Source organism: Orbicella faveolata, unplaced genomic scaffold (genome assembly GCF_042242905.1).
Source record: "Orbicella faveolata isolate gen_17 unplaced genomic scaffold, um_ofav_v1 contig_24, whole genome shotgun sequence".
In the NCBI taxonomy this organism is placed as follows: domain Eukaryota; kingdom Metazoa; phylum Cnidaria; class Anthozoa; order Scleractinia; family Merulinidae; genus Orbicella; species Orbicella faveolata.
In genome coordinates, this window is record NW_028301552.1 from 19867118 (window position 1) to 19885776 (window position 18659).

Sequence of the window (18659 nt, forward strand, 5' to 3'; positions counted from 1 at the left end):
TATGATATACATACGATGTTACATCGGTAATGGTAAGATAACTAAATAGTAAGCCATAAAATGTTTGACTGAACAAACTACAGTAATCTGAAACGTCTCCAGATTAATGTAGATACCATCTTATTTTCTAACAGGCAATTTGATTCGTTCTTTGATACAACCCATACTGTGATTGGTGTGACACGCGCACATGCATAACTCCCACACTTAACGATCACAAAGCCCTTCTAACCCCCAAGAGGAGTTTTTCCTCAAAAGTACTCAAGTTAAGAGAACTTTTCGCATTTTATACGAATCGTAAGTTTACCCTTTTCACACAACACAACGCAACACTACTTCACCGAAAATAGAAAGAAAGAGAAAAACCTCTCTGACACGTTGAAAGTCTGATTTAATTAAATTGCACTTTAACTTGGTGCCACGCAGTCTTCAAAGAACATTTGAACAGTTTTTATGCTTTTTACCTTTAAAAATATCGGACTGAAGAGAATGTCATAAAATGCCCATCAAATAAAAATATTAAACTGCTACTGAAGAGACGTAAAAACCATCCAGAAATGAAAGCTTCTTTTTTGTTTAATATCCTGGGAACAATAGCCGATAACTTGTCAGCTCTCTAATTGAATTTACTCCCATATGAAAAACAAAAGTGTTAAGTTTCCTCTTGTAACTAAAGATAGCAAACATCTCGTGGGAATAAGTGGTGACGATTCGTCAGCTCTAATTGAATTTACTCCCTTGTGAAAATCAAGAGTGTCAAATTACCCTTTGTAACTAAAAAATAAAAAATATCTCGTTATATTTGCATGCAACAAGAACAAAACAATCGTTACCTGCACTTACTATTGTAAACGTTAGAACTGTTTCAAATTCAAAAAGTGGCTTCTTCTTAAAAACATATCCATATCAAGACTAGAGTGCAAAAACCATACTCTATTTATGACCAAAATGGCCACATGAACTAGAGAAATCAAAAAGTCAGCTAAAGTTAGAAATAAGCTCCACACTCTCGTATTCTCGGTATGAGACTGGAACTAGCTTACAGTAGAGGCTCATGAGGGGGAATATCACTAAAAAGAGATTAATGTGATTTGCATTTGAAACGACTTCCCGCATTAACCTCAGTTGCAAGCTAAATCCAGTCCAATACGAGAATGCAAATATAGTCTAATGCTGACCGGAATATGCCAACATTTTTCAGACCAAACTGTTCAAATTCAGACCAAACTGGCTTCAAAACTACAGATATACCCTCAACGATAAATCCGGTCTAACGAAATGTTCACAAAAAATAATTTTAAAACAGCTTAGAACGGCATTCAATAGAATGTACTACCGCTGATTGGCACCCAGACGGTGCAGACTCTCCCCTTGGATGTGGTATCAGCTGCTCCTTGCCTCACAGTACCCCGGCACAGTACGTAGTGCAAGGCGCATCATAGGAATTCAACTGAGATATCTACCGATTATTCTCAGTAAGGTTGCTACATTTTGCTTTGTTATTTTTCGCGTTAAAGAAGCTGTTACATTTTACGTTAAAAAGCTGTTAAAATTCCGTCAAAGAAACTGTTTCATTTTGCATCAAAAGTTGTTACAATTCGAGTTAACGTTACATTTCACGTGAATGTTAGATTTTGCGTTAGTTGTTACATTTTGAGGCGTAACATGGATCTAGCAGGGCACGCAAAGTCTGACACTCGCCGCGGATGATACGCACCTAAACGGGATTTTGTGACTCAGGCCCCGTCCATCCCGGGGGAGGTTTAGGGACTCCCATATTTAAAAGGACGTGGGTGCTCGTCAGCAATTTTGAAAAGAACCCCTAAGAGATACCAACATCCTGTTTTTTGGGCTTGACGTGAAATGTTTTTTCACCCTATAGGAGGTACCAATTCTAAAACAACGCATTCTCTCTCTCCTGTCATATTGTTTTGGGGGGGGGGGGGGGGGCTCAATATCCTAAAAAGAACCGCAAAAGCTCCCGCTATGAACCTTTTGAAGCTGAACACCCTAAGAGGTACCAAAACCGCTTTTTTAACCCCTAGAAGTTACGATGAGCACCCCTGTCCTTTTTAAATCGGAGTAGTATCCCCCCCTGCGCGCGCGCGCCTCCAAACCACGCTGAAGAAATTTGAAAACGGCGTTTTCACTCTGAAAATGCTTCAAATGTTTTCCTTCCACACCACGCCGGGGGAATTCGAAAACTTAGCAATAACAGATCATTAACCGGAGAATGCGTAAGCAATCTGTAGGGTAGTTGTGGTGCACATTATGCAAATGATATGCAAATGATGTCCTTCCATCATCTGTAAACTTTTTGAAGTAGTTCTGCTGACCAGTAGATAAAGCTCCTGAAATCACAGTATTAGTCACTATTGCAGGCACATGTATGGTTTTACATTACTAGGTCAAGGTCTATGTGAGTGCGATTGTTGCACCTAAAAATGGAAACTTGTTTTGTTTGCTTTCTGGTTAAAGTTCAATTGACATTTCTATTACAATTCTAATCATAAATTAACAGTTAACTGTAAATACCAAATGTTGGCTCTTGTAATACGCATTGGAAACGTTTTTGATGACAGAGGTGAAGTTCCTGGAAGCTGCTATTGTAAATTTCCGCTCCGAAGTTTAGTAAAGATTAACAAGAGGCAATCCACTCTACATATCGATGGTACTACCACTGGAGGGTTGAACTCCTGAAATTAAATTTCGGAAATTAAATTGAACAGTTTCGTTGAAGCCACCGTAGCAGTTGTCGAAAAAGTCTCTAATAAAGAACACCGCGGTCTTTGCGAAGCTCTAAAAAGCTCATGATTAGTTTCAAAATCCACCGCGAGAAAATCCTGCTCTTGAGGACAAACTCTCCATGTCACACAAATAACAGTTAAGAAACATAAGTCGTACTGGATGACAAATTCCACATAGTGGGAACGAGAACTAGCTAGAACTTCACGAACTGAAATACAATCCGAGCATTAAAATTTTTACCCAGGGGTACCAGAGGTTTTTTTCTCGCGCGCGGCGGACGGAAATACTTCGCTTCGCTTCGGTGGCCGAAGGCCGGCACAAGCAATAGAAAAAATAAGTCCGCACTGCGTACTTTTTACTTTTTTGAATTTTATGGGTTGAAGAAATTAAACTGGGCTGCTTGTTGGAAACGAGCTTCTTTATCGGGATAGGGTGCTGTTCCATCCCCTTCTTCTTCGCGTTTTTTGCCACCCGATCTTTACCCCTTCCCCGTTTACGCCTGCAACGTAGGCTATATTTGGTAATGTGTTTAGACAGACCGCTATTACGTCACTCTGTACCGTTGACGCAATGTTGCGCCTTTTTGGACGAGAGATATTTCTTCAACTTGCATTTGCTAACTTTATTATTGCCTTTTCTGTTCGACTAGTTGGGTGATACTAAAACAATTAGACCCTTCGCCCTCAACGGCCACGGGTCTAATTGTTAATTATTCCGATTAGTCAAAACAAAACTCTTAAGAATGGCTGACTGTTAGGACCGAGAAACGCTGGTCAGCGACCCATTTGGCAAATCGCTCATATTTTGCCCAAAGATACCCTTAGGTGACCTAATTCTAAAAATCATATTTAAAGGTTCCAGCGAATTTTTATTTTTCAGAAATTCGCGAAAATTTGAAAGCGCGGTCAAAGTGCGGTTTTTCGTGTAATAAAATGACCGAAATAAGGTGCGAGGACGAAGCGCTGCTAAAGCCTTAAAACAACTTCAATTGACTTCAAATTTCACATAAATGTGGAACAACCACTCTAATTTATTCCTCCTCTTAGACTAGTCTCAGAGATGTTGATATAGTGGTTTTCCGAATCACTTTATTAACACCTATGAAGCGTGTGAAAAATAACGGCAAAATATAGGTCATGTTTAACAGCATCAAAATGCATCTGGTACCTCACTTTCCGATTATTTTACTTTACAGCCTTAAAATATCATTATTAAACATATGCCATACCAAGTTTCATGCTCGAACTCGCAGTATTTCCCTTTGAGAAAAACGAAAATCTATGTCAATGTGTTGGGCGCAAATAACACAATAATGCTACACGAACAAGAGACAAATCAATTGCAATGGCGAAAGTAAAAGGCTGTCATTAATTAAAATCCCGTCAATTCACTGCTATCAGTAGAAACATAATGTCCACTACATGAAAACTGTTTTTAGACGTTTTCGGAGCATTGAGCGTTAACTTTGTTTAATATCCTGTCCGCCGTCATGTCTAGTTTGTCATCGCGTGTATTTCGGCCTTAACGTAAACAACACTGTGAATGGTTGCCATAACAAACGCAAGAGATTTCCTGGAACCTTAATGTTTTCGATTCAGCAAAACGCTTTAAGTTCGTTAAGACACAATAATGGGTCAACTTGGAATGCTGTTTAGCATTAAGGACGTTAAAAGACTGCAAATTAATAGTCGACTTGAAATATCTTGAAGCCAATCAAAATCGCGCCTTTATTCTAATTTGGTAAACAGCCGATCTCCGTTCAAGTTCATGAAGTCGAGAGGTTAATCCGGCAATGTATTACCGGCACAACAACAAAATCAAACCGAGGTCATCAAAAGTGTAAGTTTAAAAGTGTAGTGGTAAGTTCCAAATAAATTTCGCCTATATAAATTGGAAACAAGAAGTGAAACGGTCTGACCCGAAACAAATAAACAAAATATTAATACGACTAATTTAATCCGAAAATGTTACAGAAAACATACCTAAAAGCCGTCGATTCCCCTCAATACCACTCCACATTGCCTTAAAGAGCCCAAGCTTTCTGCTGTAAGAATCAGGGGCCTCATGAATCTGTTTTTTATCTTATCGGCAACCATGCTGCGTGGCTGATATTCGAGACTCAGTAAAAGTTGTCACACAACCGTACGAATAGCCCAGTCACGCTTTCACTGCTCTTACGCAAATGGTCAACCTTTACATAATTTACATAAACCGACTACAGGTTTAAAGTAGTGACAGTAGATTGAAATGCGCTGTTTAAAGCTGTCCTATCCAGGAGCAATTATTTCTTGTTCTTGCATGGCTCTTAGCCGTAGTTACAGCCCGGCGGGGAGGGGGGGGGGGGGGGGGGGAGGGGGTAATCCTGGAAATTTCGTATATCTGTATGCCGTGGAAGATTAAGTGGTCTCCAGCTCTTAACGCCAACACTGAAACACCAGATGATTCTCGAAGTATCACAAGGATCACTAAGCTAAATAATTTTCAGTTTAGCTCCGCTGAGTCAATTACCTGTTGGCACGCACATTGCATTGACCGTAGACAGGCGAGAAAACGTTTAAACCGGAAAAGCCTGTTGCACATTGTAATTTAGCGTTGTCCAACACGCAATCGGTCTGGTTGTCATGCTACTCGTATTTCATAAAATCTCAAGTTTTCTTTCGACACATACTGGGGTGACATACTACTAGATGGGCATGGGCGAGAGCCACGAGTCAAGTCAGTCAACTCCCAAAGCTTAACAGAAGAGTGACAGTGAACCACAAGTGGAAGGACTACAGATTGTCCGTACGCTTTACCCTGATAGGCTTCTGTGTTACTCTAATGAACTGATGCTGTTATAATGATACTATTTAGCTTTATGAACATGCTAATGGTTAAGGGTTTCTTTTGCTATTGAATCAGACATCGCTCTTTCTTTATTTCTGCTGAAAGCATCGTTCTCTGAAGGAGACTTCAGGTCATTTTCTAAAAAGGTACGAACACTGCGACCTTAACATCAGTGCCATTGTCAACGGGTATGACCGGGGAACTGTCTGCTGATGTTTCCATGGATAGTAACCATGCACGGTAGGGTTGTATTAATGTCTTCAAGGCGGCTGCATTCGTGTCTTTCATATGCTGTCTACTTTAGACAGGCACTTGTCTCTGGAGAAATGAACTCAGTCCGTGGAGAGACATTCCCTTATGAACTTAGCCAAAATGTGCTACAAACCCTGCTTGGAGCAAGCGTTGGCGCTTAACTCAAAGCCACAATAGGTCACCAAGAAGTCCCTGTTGCTTTAAAAGAGGGTTGCGCTTTCAGGGCAGTCAGTGACCAGCAGCAATCGTATCTTATAGGAAAATTCCGCATTGGCCTAAAGAACCTGAAACTGCCTATGCTACGGTGCGGTTGCGAAGACTTGGGACTAGATATACCTGTCCCACTCGTGCACGGAAAAGCTCCATACTCGGCGCTTCTGAAGTATTTTACTAACAACTGCACTTGCCGGAAGTATTCTTAGGAACTGTCGGTGTTTGGCTTCTTCGATATTTAGCAAGCATCTCTTGCGGGGGGGGGGGGGGGGAGGGAGGGGGGAGAGGATCGTTAAAATTTTTGTAGAGAGGGAGAGAGAGTAGAGGAGGAAGATCCTTAAGAGAAAAACTAACGGCCGAATCATCTCAACCTCCTTCCCAGGGTCTCTCATCTTACAGCCCCCTTGAGCTTTATCAACTTAAAAACAGATGATATGATGTACTTTGTTTTCGACACTGCGCGCAGACGCAGCGCAACAGTGCCTTAACAAACTGATCACTCTAGAAAATCTGAAACATAGCTCTTGCGAACAGCTTACTTTCCTTAAAACAGTTTTTCACAAAGAACTACTTATTTATGATTCTTTTACACTGCAAAAGAAACCCTTGACCACTAGCATGTTCATAAAGCTAAATAGTGTCATTATAACAGCATCAGTTCATTAGAGTAACACAGAGGCCTATCAGGGTAAAGCGTACGGACAATCTGTAGTCCTTCCACTTGTGGTTCACTGTCACTCTTCTGTTAAGCTTTGGGAGTTGACTGACTTGACTCGTGGCTCTCGCCCATGCCCATCTAGTAGTATGTCACCCCAGTATGTGTCGAAAGAAAACTTGAGATTTTATGAAATACGAGTAGCATGACAACCAGACCGATTGCGTGTTGGACAACGCTAAATTACAATGTGCAACAGGCTTTTCCGGTTTAAACGTTTTCTCGCCTGTCTACGGTCAATGCAATGTGCGTGCCAACAGGTAATTGACTCAGCGGAGCTAAACTGAAAATTATTTAGCTTAGTGATCCTTGTGATACTTCGAGAATCATCTGGTGTTTCAGTGTTGGCGTTAAGAGCTGGAGACCACTTAATCTTCCACGGCATACAGATATACGAAATTTCCAGGATTACCCCCTCCCCCCCCCCCCCCCCTCCCCGCCGGGCTGTAACTACGGCTAAGAGCCATGCAAGAACAAGAAATAATTGCTCCTGGATAGGACAGCTTTAAACAGCGCATTTCAATCTACTGTCACTACTTTAAACCTGTAGTCGGTTTATGTAAATTATGTAAAGGTTGACCATTTGCGTAAGAGCAGTGAAAGCGTGACTGGGCTATTCGTACGGTTGTGTGACAACTTTTACTGAGTCTCGAATATCAGCCACGCAGCATGGTTGCCGATAAGATAAAAAACAGATTCATGAGGCCCCTGATTCTTACAGCAGAAAGCTTGGGCTCTTTAAGGCAATGTGGAGTGGTATTGAGGGGAATCGACGGCTTTTAGGTATGTTTTCTGTAACATTTTCGGATTAAATTAGTCGTATTAATATTTTGTTTATTTGTTTCGGGTCAGACCGTTTCACTTCTTGTTTCCAATTTATATAGGCGAAATTTATTTGGAACTTACCACTACACTTTTAAACTTACACTTTTGATGACCTCGGTTTGATTTTGTTGTTGTGCCGGTAATACATTGCCGGATTAACCTCTCGACTTCATGAACTTGAACGGAGATCGGCTGTTTACCAAATTAGAATAAAGGCGCGATTTTGATTGGCTTCAAGATATTTCAAGTCGACTATTAATTTGCAGTCTTTTAACGTCCTTAATGCTAAACAGCATTCCAAGTTGACCCATTATTGTGTCTTAACGAACTTAAAGCGTTTTGCTGAATCGAAAACATTAAGGTTCCAGGAAATCTCTTGCGTTTGTTATGGCAACCATTCACAGTGTTGTTTACGTTAAGGCCGAAATACACGCGATGACAAACTAGACATGACGGCGGACAGGATATTAAACAAAGTTAACGCTCAATGCTCCGAAAACGTCTAAAAACAGTTTTCATGTAGTGGACATTATGTTTCTACTGATAGCAGTGAATTGACGGGATTTTAATTAATGACAGCCTTTTACTTTCGCCATTGCAATTGATTTGTCTCTTGTTCGTGTAGCATTATTGTGTTATTTGCGCCCAACACATTGACATAGATTTTCGTTTTTCTCAAAGGGAAATACTGCGAGTTCGAGCATGAAACTTGGTATGGCATATGTTTAATAATGATATTTTAAGGCTGTAAAGTAAAATAATCGGAAAGTGAGGTACCAGATGCATTTTGATGCTGTTAAACATGACCTATATTTTGCCGTTATTTTTCACACGCTTCATAGGTGTTAATAAAGTGATTCGGAAAACCACTATATCAACATCTCTGAGACTAGTTTAAGAGGAGGAATAAATTAGAGTGGTTGTTCCACATTTGTGTGAAATTTGAAGTCAATTGAAGTTGTTTTAAGGCTTTAGCAGCGCTTCGTCCTCGCACCTTATTTCGGTCATTTTATTACACGAAAAACCGCACTTTGACCGCGCTTTCAAATTTTCGCGAATTTCTGAAAAATAAAAATTCGCTGGAACCTTTAAATATGATTTTTAGAATTAGGTCACCTAAGGGTATCTTTGGGCAAAATATGAGCGATTTGCCAAATGGGTCGTTGACCAGCGTTTCTCGGTCCTAACAGTCAGCCATTCTTAACAACTGCGCGAAATCCTGTTGGAATGTTTAGGCTGGACAAAAAATTATATTGTTGAACAGTACAATAGCTCTGCCCAGCTGCGATGTGTGCCTGCATGAATGTTTCTGTTTTTAATTAAATGTCTCGTATCCACGAAAAAAAAAATTAAAATCTCGTGATGGTTAAATAAAAAAAAATGTAAATTTGATTGTTTTCCAGTCGAGTTCGACTGTTAGATTGTCTAATTCGTATCCCAAGAATCTAAAGAAAGTAACTTTGCTTCACTTGAGGAAATTTCACAACATAAAAAAAAACACCGTTGACCAAAAACAAATTTTATTTGACTTCATTTTTATACATGACAGAACTGACTAACGAGTATTACAAAAAAGAATTTGGGTCTCAAAGGTAAAGTCCCTCGGGCGTGCCTTCGTTCTTTCTGTATAACACGTTTTCTTTGGACTTCCTGAAGTCCTCGTTAGTCACCTTCATTCTCCTCTCTCTCAGAGCCATTAGACCTGCCTCTGTACAAATAGCCTGTGTGAAGGAGAAATTTTGCAAGTCAAGTAGGGTTTGTAAGATAAAACTGGCCGTTTTATCACTCACAGGCAAACGAAACAGCCATAGAGTCTTTTTTTTCTTCCCGGGAGAAGGCGGAAAGAATTTGGTGATGCGTGCGTTATCTGAATAAGGATCACTGTATTCCATCGAACAGGCGCCCCGGGGGATTATCGTTCTGTCGAAGCCAAAGCGGGGAGGATTATTTCCCAGTTTTCTTTATTACAGGGTTGCAAAACAACAACAACAACAATAACAACTGAAAAATAACCATCGAAGATTAAAAAAAAAAACAAAAAAAACAAACAAATGGATTGGGGTTACTGTATTTTTGACGAGGAGCGCTTATTCGAGGAGTAGCCGAGGCCAAATTCTCATTTAGCCAAAGAGAGGCCTGTCTCCCGTCATCTCGGGATATTTGACCGAATTGAAGAAAGGTAAATAGCTAATAGTACCTTTCTGGTATGCTTTGGCGGCACATCAGCCTCGTTTGGCCTAACCTCGACAAAAATTTGCGCGATATGCCGCCGAAGCGTGCCAAAAGATAGCCGGTCGTTTAGTCTCTAGCCAGTTAGCCTGTAACCAGAAGTTTCTCGTTCTTTAAGCGTGAATACGACAGTGAATGGTGGGGGCAAACTTGATTAGGAAGGAAACCACAATTCCCTCTCTCGATGATGTCCGGTAAAGCTTGAAAGTTCTATCTTAGAGGTTCTAACCGGCTAGGGGTAATCGACTGCATTCTACCAAAAAGGAACGATTGGACATACAATCTACTAGCTACATTTTCCTTCAGGCAAACCCAGGTACATCAGTACACTTTTTAAAAAACACACAATAATGCCATACATGTACCTTGATATCAGCTCCAGAAAGATCATCTTTTGCCATGACATACTCTTCCAGATTCACATCTTCAGATAGTGTCATCCGGCTGGTGTGTATTGTGAAAATACGACGTTTTGTTTTTTCATCGGGAAGAGGGAATTCAATCTTGCGATCAATACGACCTGTAGAGTTCAAACAATGGGTAACTATCAAAACACACACACCAAGGACATTGTAACAAACAAGAGAAAAGAGCAGGAGGGTTGTACAAACTACATGCCAGGAAACTGCGAGATACTTGCTTCTCTTCGTTATTAATAGTAAAGTCTGCATACGAGCGAAGTGGTCAATCAGGCCGGTGCTATCTCCGATTTCTGCAGCATGGAGCGACTAGGAGTATTTCTACTCCCCCCTGGATGGAATGCTAGTCCATTGCGTTGTTATTAATACATAATTTCATTTATCCACATTTAAGTCACGGTACCTGGTCTGATAAGTGCAGGATCCAAAGTTTCTATTCTGTTGGTAGCCATGACAACCTTAAAAGAAACAAATATGTTAGCTTACTACATGTAGCTGGATTCACAACTGTGCTACAGAATCCTATTGCTAATTGAACAAATCATGGAAAAAAACATTAATTACATTTAAAAAAATTATCTACATGGACCTAACATAACATCAACCACCAGTCTGATCAACCACTAAGTTCTCAAAACAAACAAAAGTGTCAATCAAAAAAAGTATGACCCTCAAATGAAATGGATACCCAAAATGAAAAAGACGTGAGTAGATTGGCAATTTTGACACCATTGATGTTTTATGTGGAAGATTTTTATGGTAGTCTGTCAAATTTCAAATTTCGTCAATCTGGCATGATTTTTAATTTTTAGCTTACCATCATCCAGCAACTTCTTCTATATATGAATAATTTTTTTAAATTTTAAAGCCTTAATCAATAAAGCCGCAAAACCTGGTGTTATGCTGGGTTGAATCACAGTTTTCTATCAGAATTTTCCCTTATAGTGTACTCAAGTAGTGCATTAAAGGTTACCTTGACATCTCCCTTGGAGTCAAAGCCATCCAGCTGATTGAGGAGCTCCAACATTGTGCGTTGAATTTCTCTCTCACCACCTGAGTTCGACTCATACCTGCAAGAATTAGTGAGGTAATCAAAGAAAATACAGTAGTTGAATTCTGCTATTTCGAACTCTCGGGGGAAAAGAAAAACAGTTTGAAATAGCGGGATTCCGAACAAGTACATGTAAATGACCGAAAGGCAAATCCCAGGGAAATGGCTTTGAATTTGAAATAATGGGGAATTCAAAATAACCCAGTTCGAATTAGTGGGGTTCAAATACAGTACCACTCAAAGTAAGTTACCACCGTCTCGCGAGACGCGTCTCGTTTCTCGCGAGTGCACTGGAAGTACCAATGCTAGGCATTCGTCGGTATTCTTGTAGCTAAAGGTGTTATTCAGTAAGGTACTTTGCATAGGATTTGAAATGTCTCATAAGCACAGCAGTCCAGTCTGAATATTGTTCTGAAAATGGTTCTTGCAATACCATTGAACTAAAGCACATAATCAAAAGTCCAGAACACCAACCGATAGCGCTGTACCTTCCCCCAGTGTTAAACTAGACTAGTCTCATTTGGGCATGCAGAACATTTTCCTTACATACCGTTTGGTTCCTACAGCATCAATCTCATCTATGAAGACAATGGATGGTGCATGTTCTTCAGCTACTCTAAACATTTCTCTCACTAGTTTAGGACCATCCCCCTAAAAGATGAACACCAAGGAATAATTTATCATTGAAACTGTAGTATTGACTGTATTCCAGTCGTTTTTTCTCTTACCAGGTACTTCTGTATCAACTCAGATCCCACAACTCGAAGAAATGTCGCTGCTGTTTGATTGGCGACAGCTTTAGCTAACAACGTCTTTCCTAGAAAGTAACAATGAATGAAAACACAAATTACAATCATAACAGAAACTGTACACATCCTTCCAAAGTGTTTCTGTTTAACAATTAGATTACGAACTCAAGATTGCTGTCATGTGACAAATGCATGGCCAGGGTCAATTTACATGCATAGAAATTGAGAGCTGTTAGATCTAGATATATCTACTGGTCATTCAAAACTTTATCTAAATCCTCGTCACAGACACTGCAAAGTGGCCGCAGTTTTTTTTTACAACCTCATACTGCTAGGCTACTCACTATCTAAAACAGATACAATGTAACACACACTTCCTTACAGACTTTTTTCGGAATTTACTACTCTGTAGCAGCGTTCTCTTAGTTCTTAACTATTGCCAATTTCAAGTATATAGAAAGTTCATTTCTATCCTAGACCTTGTCAACATGTGAAACTATTCCAAACAAAAAGCTATTCTCTGTAGTCTACATGTAATGTACTAACACACTTACCTGTACCAGGAGGGCCGTACAATATCACACCCTTGGGTGGTTTTATTCCCATTTCCTCATACAACTCTGGGTGAGTCAATGGAAGCTCTACAGATTCCTAATAACGAAACAATTATAATTAACACTAAAAATAACATTGGTGACTTCACGTGAAATACTGTAGCCCTGGCTTTACTCCTGTGGAATCCCTATTTTTTGACCCTAGATTTTTCGAACCTCTCAATTGTTTGAAGCAAGGTTTTGTTCCTTTTGCACTAATACAGGTATTAGGAGATATTTGCCCTTGAATTTTCAAAACTACCGATTTTTCCAACCAGTTGCCATTCCCCTGGGTGGTTCAAAAACCTCTGTTTTCTTTGCACCTTTTACATTAGGGGAAAAGGAGAAAGAAGTTAACACCTAAGTTAGCACACTTAACAAGATGTCGATGTAAAGTGGTGCCTGTAATTTACAGAAGTGCAGCCATTGTTTTATTACTGTAGCAGCTATTATTGTATTTGTGCAGGGCGGTTGTTGCTATAGTTTGTTCTGTCATTCCCCTTAAACAATATCGAGCCACTCACATGAAACACTACAAGAGTTACTACTTGACCCACAATTTAAAGCCCTGAACATAGCAAAACACAAAACAAGCTCTATATAGTTGTCACATCAGCAGTGTACTGCATTCTCTGTCTGCTACATGTTAATAGTCTAACTTTGCCTTTTCATATTTTGATGCTGATTTTTTTCTGAATTTATGATCAGATGGTAAACGTTACAACAAAAAAACCTTTGTTGTAACATTTACCATCAGATCATAAATTTTTCCTACCACAACTTTCTCCTTCAATAAATCAAGTGAGCAGACTCTGTTTTACTTTTAGAACAAATATGCACGGGATTAAATTTGGAGTGAGTGTGTGATAAATATAAGCTGCACGTACAGCAAAGTAGGTACAGTACCTTGATTTCCTGTATTTGTTGGTCCAGTCCTCCAATGTCTGCATATGACTCTTGGGGAGCTTTTTCAAGTTTCATAACAGTCACCATGGGATCTGCATCATCAGACAGTACACCTACAACTGCATGCACCTGGGAAAACAATAATGCTATTTCATGTAACAATCCAACAAAGCAACTGCTAAGATTAACAAATGAATACCAGGGCTGTCATTAAGTTTTGAGTCAACCGTAGCCTTGATCTTCATACCCATAACAAACCTGTTACCTTTTAGGTGAATTGTATCAATTATAGTCCAGTTCACCTGTAACATAGAGGGTCCATCAAACATACTGAGCCATAGCAGGTGTTACAGGTTACAGCCCTTAATAACAGCCCTGAATACATGACAAAATGTTTATGAAAGTCAGTGAATACTTTTTTGAAGATCTCAGGAATAAACTTATTGTATATTTTTGAAGGAAGAATTTCAATTTACATGACATTCTAATAATTTAATCATTATCAATGACTGAAAAACAGTCTGATTGAAAAGAGCTCTGCATATAAGATAAGAATTTCTTTTTCTTTGATTCTGCATTTCAAGAATACCATCAGCTTGAAGATTGCACCGTGTATGAAATGTACTATAAAATAATATCAAGATCATTATAATTATATCATGAAATACATGATCATAGAAACAAACTTGTTTCAAGCAAAGCACAGACCTTGTGATTCAGCAGGACAGTACAGCCAGGTTCAAGCATGTCTTTGTCGACAAATGATAAGATGCTGACATAATGCTCAGAGCCAACTGATGTAGACACAATAGCGTGGTTATCATCAATAATCTCCTCCAGAGTTCCCACAGACATGGGGGTGCCTCGTAACTCATCAACCTTTGACCTCTCTTCCTTCAAGTTTAATATTATGAAAATGTTAACTCCACATAAAGCTCTACAAGAAAGTACTTCAATTAAGACTGCTACTAGAAGACATGCTTTACATTGTAGATACCGTACTGTTCTTGAATATGGAAATGCTATATATGTATTTTACAACTTGTGTTTTATTTCTCTCTCTGCTAGTAATAAAGTCTTGGGGAGTCTTCTTCACTAACTTACATGTACGTGTGTAATAAACTTTTAGTAGCTGTAATTTTGTGATGATATCTTTTTGATGACAAGAACAATGGAAATTATCAACTACGGTGAGGTGCATGTACATGCACAGATGCAGGTTGTTGTGATCAAGCTAATCCACCGCCACATTCTCAGAAAAAATAGTAAAATTACTGTAAAGAAATACGCAGGATTCAGTGAAGAAAATTCTTAGCTTAGAGCTGACAGAGTACTCCTATAGGCTACATTACATATATGCTTGTAAAAATAAACAGATTGGCTACTTAATGTATGTACCTCATTTTTCTCTTCTTGTGGTTTAAGTCTCTCTTGGTTTTGGATAAATTCCTCTTCCAGTAAAAGGAAATCTTTTATCCTTTCCAACTTCAAAAGCTTTAATCTGCAGTTTCGGTGTGGCGTTACTGTACAAGAAAATAATAATTCAGCATTAAATGATGCCCCCATTTTCACTTAAAGATTCACAATATCAAATTTTGAAGTCCATGCAATATCATACCTATTAATAGCCATAGTAGGCATTGCAACCCTGCCCGCTGACTACATCATGCACCATAAATGTATCTCTTGGTGCATAAAAACATTGTGTTTCAACTCACGCAGATATATGACTGCAAAGGGCACTGAATTCTGATGCAATAAGAACAATCTTACATGCTGATGCATGAAGGGCTAAAGAGGTTCATGAATGAAAGGTTAAGCTAGTCTGGAAAAAACATTTAGCTCCTTTTACTTTAATCCCTTTTATGTGTGTCCACACATAAGGCCATAATTTGGCTCCACACAAGAGGATTTCAGGGCAGGGCCCCAGGCAAATTGATTGGCTCTGAGGAGACTTTTGCCTGATTGGTTTTGACCATCTTCAGGCACAGTTTTTTTATAAAGAGGTTCAGTTCAAAAAGATTTACCTGCCTGTTATAGCGAGCCAAAAATATTATTGCCTTGCTACTGAAAACGCTAATGAAACCTTTGTCCATAAAAGTTAGCAATTCATTGACAGACACAATTCTGACCATTCAGTAAGAGTCCAACATTCTTGCAAATCAAGTTTAATAAAGGTAGAATTGCGGTCGTAATTTTTTTTTCAATATATTGGGGCAGATGGAAAATATTAGGCATGTATATGTAGCTGTTTCATATATACCATGTGGATATGTCTGTTTGGTCCTCACACAACTAGTAAATAAACTCATATTCTCCAGCCAGAACTAATGCGCAAGTGAGCCTAAACTAAACACATGTAACCATTGATTTATGAAACATGATTTGACGTACATGATTGTACAGAACATACATGCACTGTAGTTAGTTAACACCTTAAAAAGATTCAGCCTGGAAGCTATGCAGATGTCCATTAATACCTTGAGGTAGTTTGTTAGCGGCATCAGGTCCTTTGGTTTTCTTCTGTTTCTTTCCTACCCTGGTAGGAATTGGCGGTTCATACTTCTTCTTCTTATCCTGATATAAGACACGTACAATGAACATAAGTTGGATACAGCTATTATAACATGGACATAGAATCAGCATAAACATTGTGGACATATGTTTTGTCGACATTAAGACTCAAGCATACAATTTAAAAGTAACAGAATGATGTCCATTGCTTTAACTGTAATTTGACTTCAAAATCAAAAACAATTAGGCTAATTCAAATGGTAACATGTTGTGCACTCAGAGTCAATGTTATGTTGGTTGGAATGAAAAGTCTTTGTTTATGAATAATGGATTATTGTAATAATGCTGATTTTACACTTAAGATTCAATAAAATTGGTCACTTCCTTGTTTACAGAGCTGTTTTCTCAAAAGAGCACTACATCACTGAAAGTTTAAAAGTCCTTGAATGTGAACTTAGTGCTGTTTATGTTAGTTTAGAATGCTTTATTTCCATACCTTGTCACCTTTCTTGTCTCCTCCAGGTCCCCCTCCACCAGACTGATTTTGACCCTGTGAAAGTTCCCAAATCAAAACTAGTTTCAACAAAAGGTAAGTTATATAATACTCATGTAGTTAAGGACTCAGTTTTGGCCTGGATGCATTGCGTGCTGTGTAGCATTGGGAAACAATAGAAACCTTGCTATCATGTTAACCAAAACAACGACAGACATGCAAAAGGCATTATGGTCTATACTGGGTCTTTCAGTAAAAAAGGTAAGAGTACTAGTACTATCTCGAAAACAGACCTCGAAAATCGAGAACCCAGGAAACTTTCTTTTGACATATTTCCGTTCAATTAAGGGTAGACTTTCCAATTAACAAATGACATTACTAACAAACAAGCTGGCTAATGACTTCATGTAACAATAAAATTAGAAAAGGTGCCTTAGTTGGTTGGTTTGGAAAGCGTGACTATCTAATTTCAATGTAGATAAATGTAATGTAGGCAAAGTTAGCCTCGAGACAACTGACAACAGGTTCGAATGATCTTAAACCGAAAGTAAGATATTTTACCTTAACTGAAAAACTGATCTCGAAATCGAAAATCCAAGATTCGTATCACAGACGTAGGAATTAATATAAACTAATCCCTGCCCCGGTTACTAGATTCTTTTGAGAATTGACGATAAAAGTTTTCTCCTTCATCAAAATTATAAGCTAAATTTGACAGAAAATTATAAACGTGATATACCGCGACGCTGCTGTGTAATAAGTCTGGCAAGTTTCCTACGCAAACAAAATGACCTGAAGTCATAAAAAGTGGTAGATAATCCTAAACTACTCTCTTTGGAAAAAGTGACGAAAATAAGCAATGATTTGCGACGGAAAAGAACCGAAAAAGATAGAAAATTTCACTCACCATTCTGTTTTCTTTTAGATTTTCTTTAGAAGATGTCGCAGGCTCGCATAACTCATATGGTCATGCGCTCTTCGATGCTGACTCACCTGTCGTCACCAGGCCCCTCTTCAAGGGGATGAGTTATGAGTCGGGGATGAGGGAACAGGGGAAGCGTTCAGAGAATACTTGTAAAATTTAAGGGTTACACTTCCTAAGGGATGCCTGAACTCCACTGGGGCCTATGAGCCTCCCTTCCCTTCTCTTCTTCCCTAGGAAGCTTCTCACCCTCTAGGGCCCCCATCTGGTACCCCAGCTAGCCAGCCTATTTCAGATCCAAGCGTTCGGTTAAATATAATAGTTAGAACGCAGCGCAAAAAATAACATTACACATAAATCTCTTCTATTAAGCAATTAGATTATGAGCTCGAGATTCTATCGTATGATAGTTGACGAGGGTGCAGCCCGAGTCAACTATCACGCATAGAAATCGAGAGCGAATAATCTAATTGTTTTAGAATAAATCTAGTCGTCGTCCAAAACTTTATCTAAATCCTCTTCACAGACACCTCGAAAACCCCAAGAAGCGGCCGTTATTTGGTTAGCAAGGGTACACTGCTACGCTACTCAGTATCTATCACAGAATAGATAGTGAGTAGCGTAGCCAATCAAAGAACGGCATTCGTGATAGAACGCTAGTAGATAGACCTTATCACGGTTTTTGACGCCATCTTGCCGGGCAGGCAAAGCGGTCAGAAATTACAGTGTTTGCATGGGAATCGGATGGCAAACAACTTCTTCAAAAATAGAATCTTAAACAATTCGTGAATCGCAGGGAACTGGCAAAATATGTTCCCAAAAACCGGGTTTCGTTATATCGAGGCTCTTTTCCATATATTTACTAAGGGGTGTAGCGTCCATATAAGACATACACGCACGTACGCGCGTGAGTACAAGCTGATGTCAAGATTTCAAAATTTCTTAGGGGAACTTGCGCCCAGGCCCTCCTAGTTTAGAGCGCCTTCGGCGCTCAAAATTTAACAAATTAACGTCAGTTTTTCATGCATCTGTCCCGTTATTGATCATGAATTTCGTCATAAATTTGTCAAAGTAGCTTTGGATCCGGCTTTGGATCTACGAGGCGATAGCCGATTGGATCCGCAGGCTATTTTGACAATGCTATGACGAAATTCATTGTCAATAACAGGACAGACGCATTAAAAACTGAGGTTAATTTGCTTTT

The 18659-nt window shown here is 39.2% G+C and overlaps 1 protein-coding gene across 1 annotated transcript; it reads right to left on the reverse strand.

The window, feature by feature from the left end:
- Positions 1-9082: 9082 nt before the first annotated feature.
- Positions 9083-17529, reverse strand: LOC110044074 (26S proteasome regulatory subunit 4). The gene is made up of 13 exons (XM_020749596.2): positions 17441-17529; positions 16537-16590; positions 16007-16103; positions 14925-15049; positions 14235-14420; positions 13527-13655; positions 12582-12678; positions 12007-12095; positions 11829-11929; positions 11201-11297; positions 10631-10685; positions 10174-10328; positions 9083-9300 (listed from the first exon to the last, which is right to left on the reverse strand). The coding sequence occupies exons 1-13, from the start codon at positions 17441-17443 to the stop codon at positions 9166-9168; spliced, it is 1323 nt and encodes a 440-aa protein (XP_020605255.1). The 5' UTR covers positions 17444-17529; the 3' UTR covers positions 9083-9165.
- Between the last annotated feature and the right edge of the window lie 1130 nt (positions 17530-18659).

Excerpts from the sequence above, each read along its gene's own strand:
- LOC110044074 (XM_020749596.2), bottom strand. Across the intron at positions 16,104-16,536 it reads GAGACAAGAAAGGTGACAAG|GATAAGAAGAAGAAGTATGA; the intron begins GTATGGAAATAA and ends GTCTTATATCAG. Across the intron at positions 9,301-10,173 it reads TTTCTGGAGCTGATATCAAG|GCTATTTGTACAGAGGCAGG; the intron begins GTACATGTATGG and ends TCCTTCACACAG.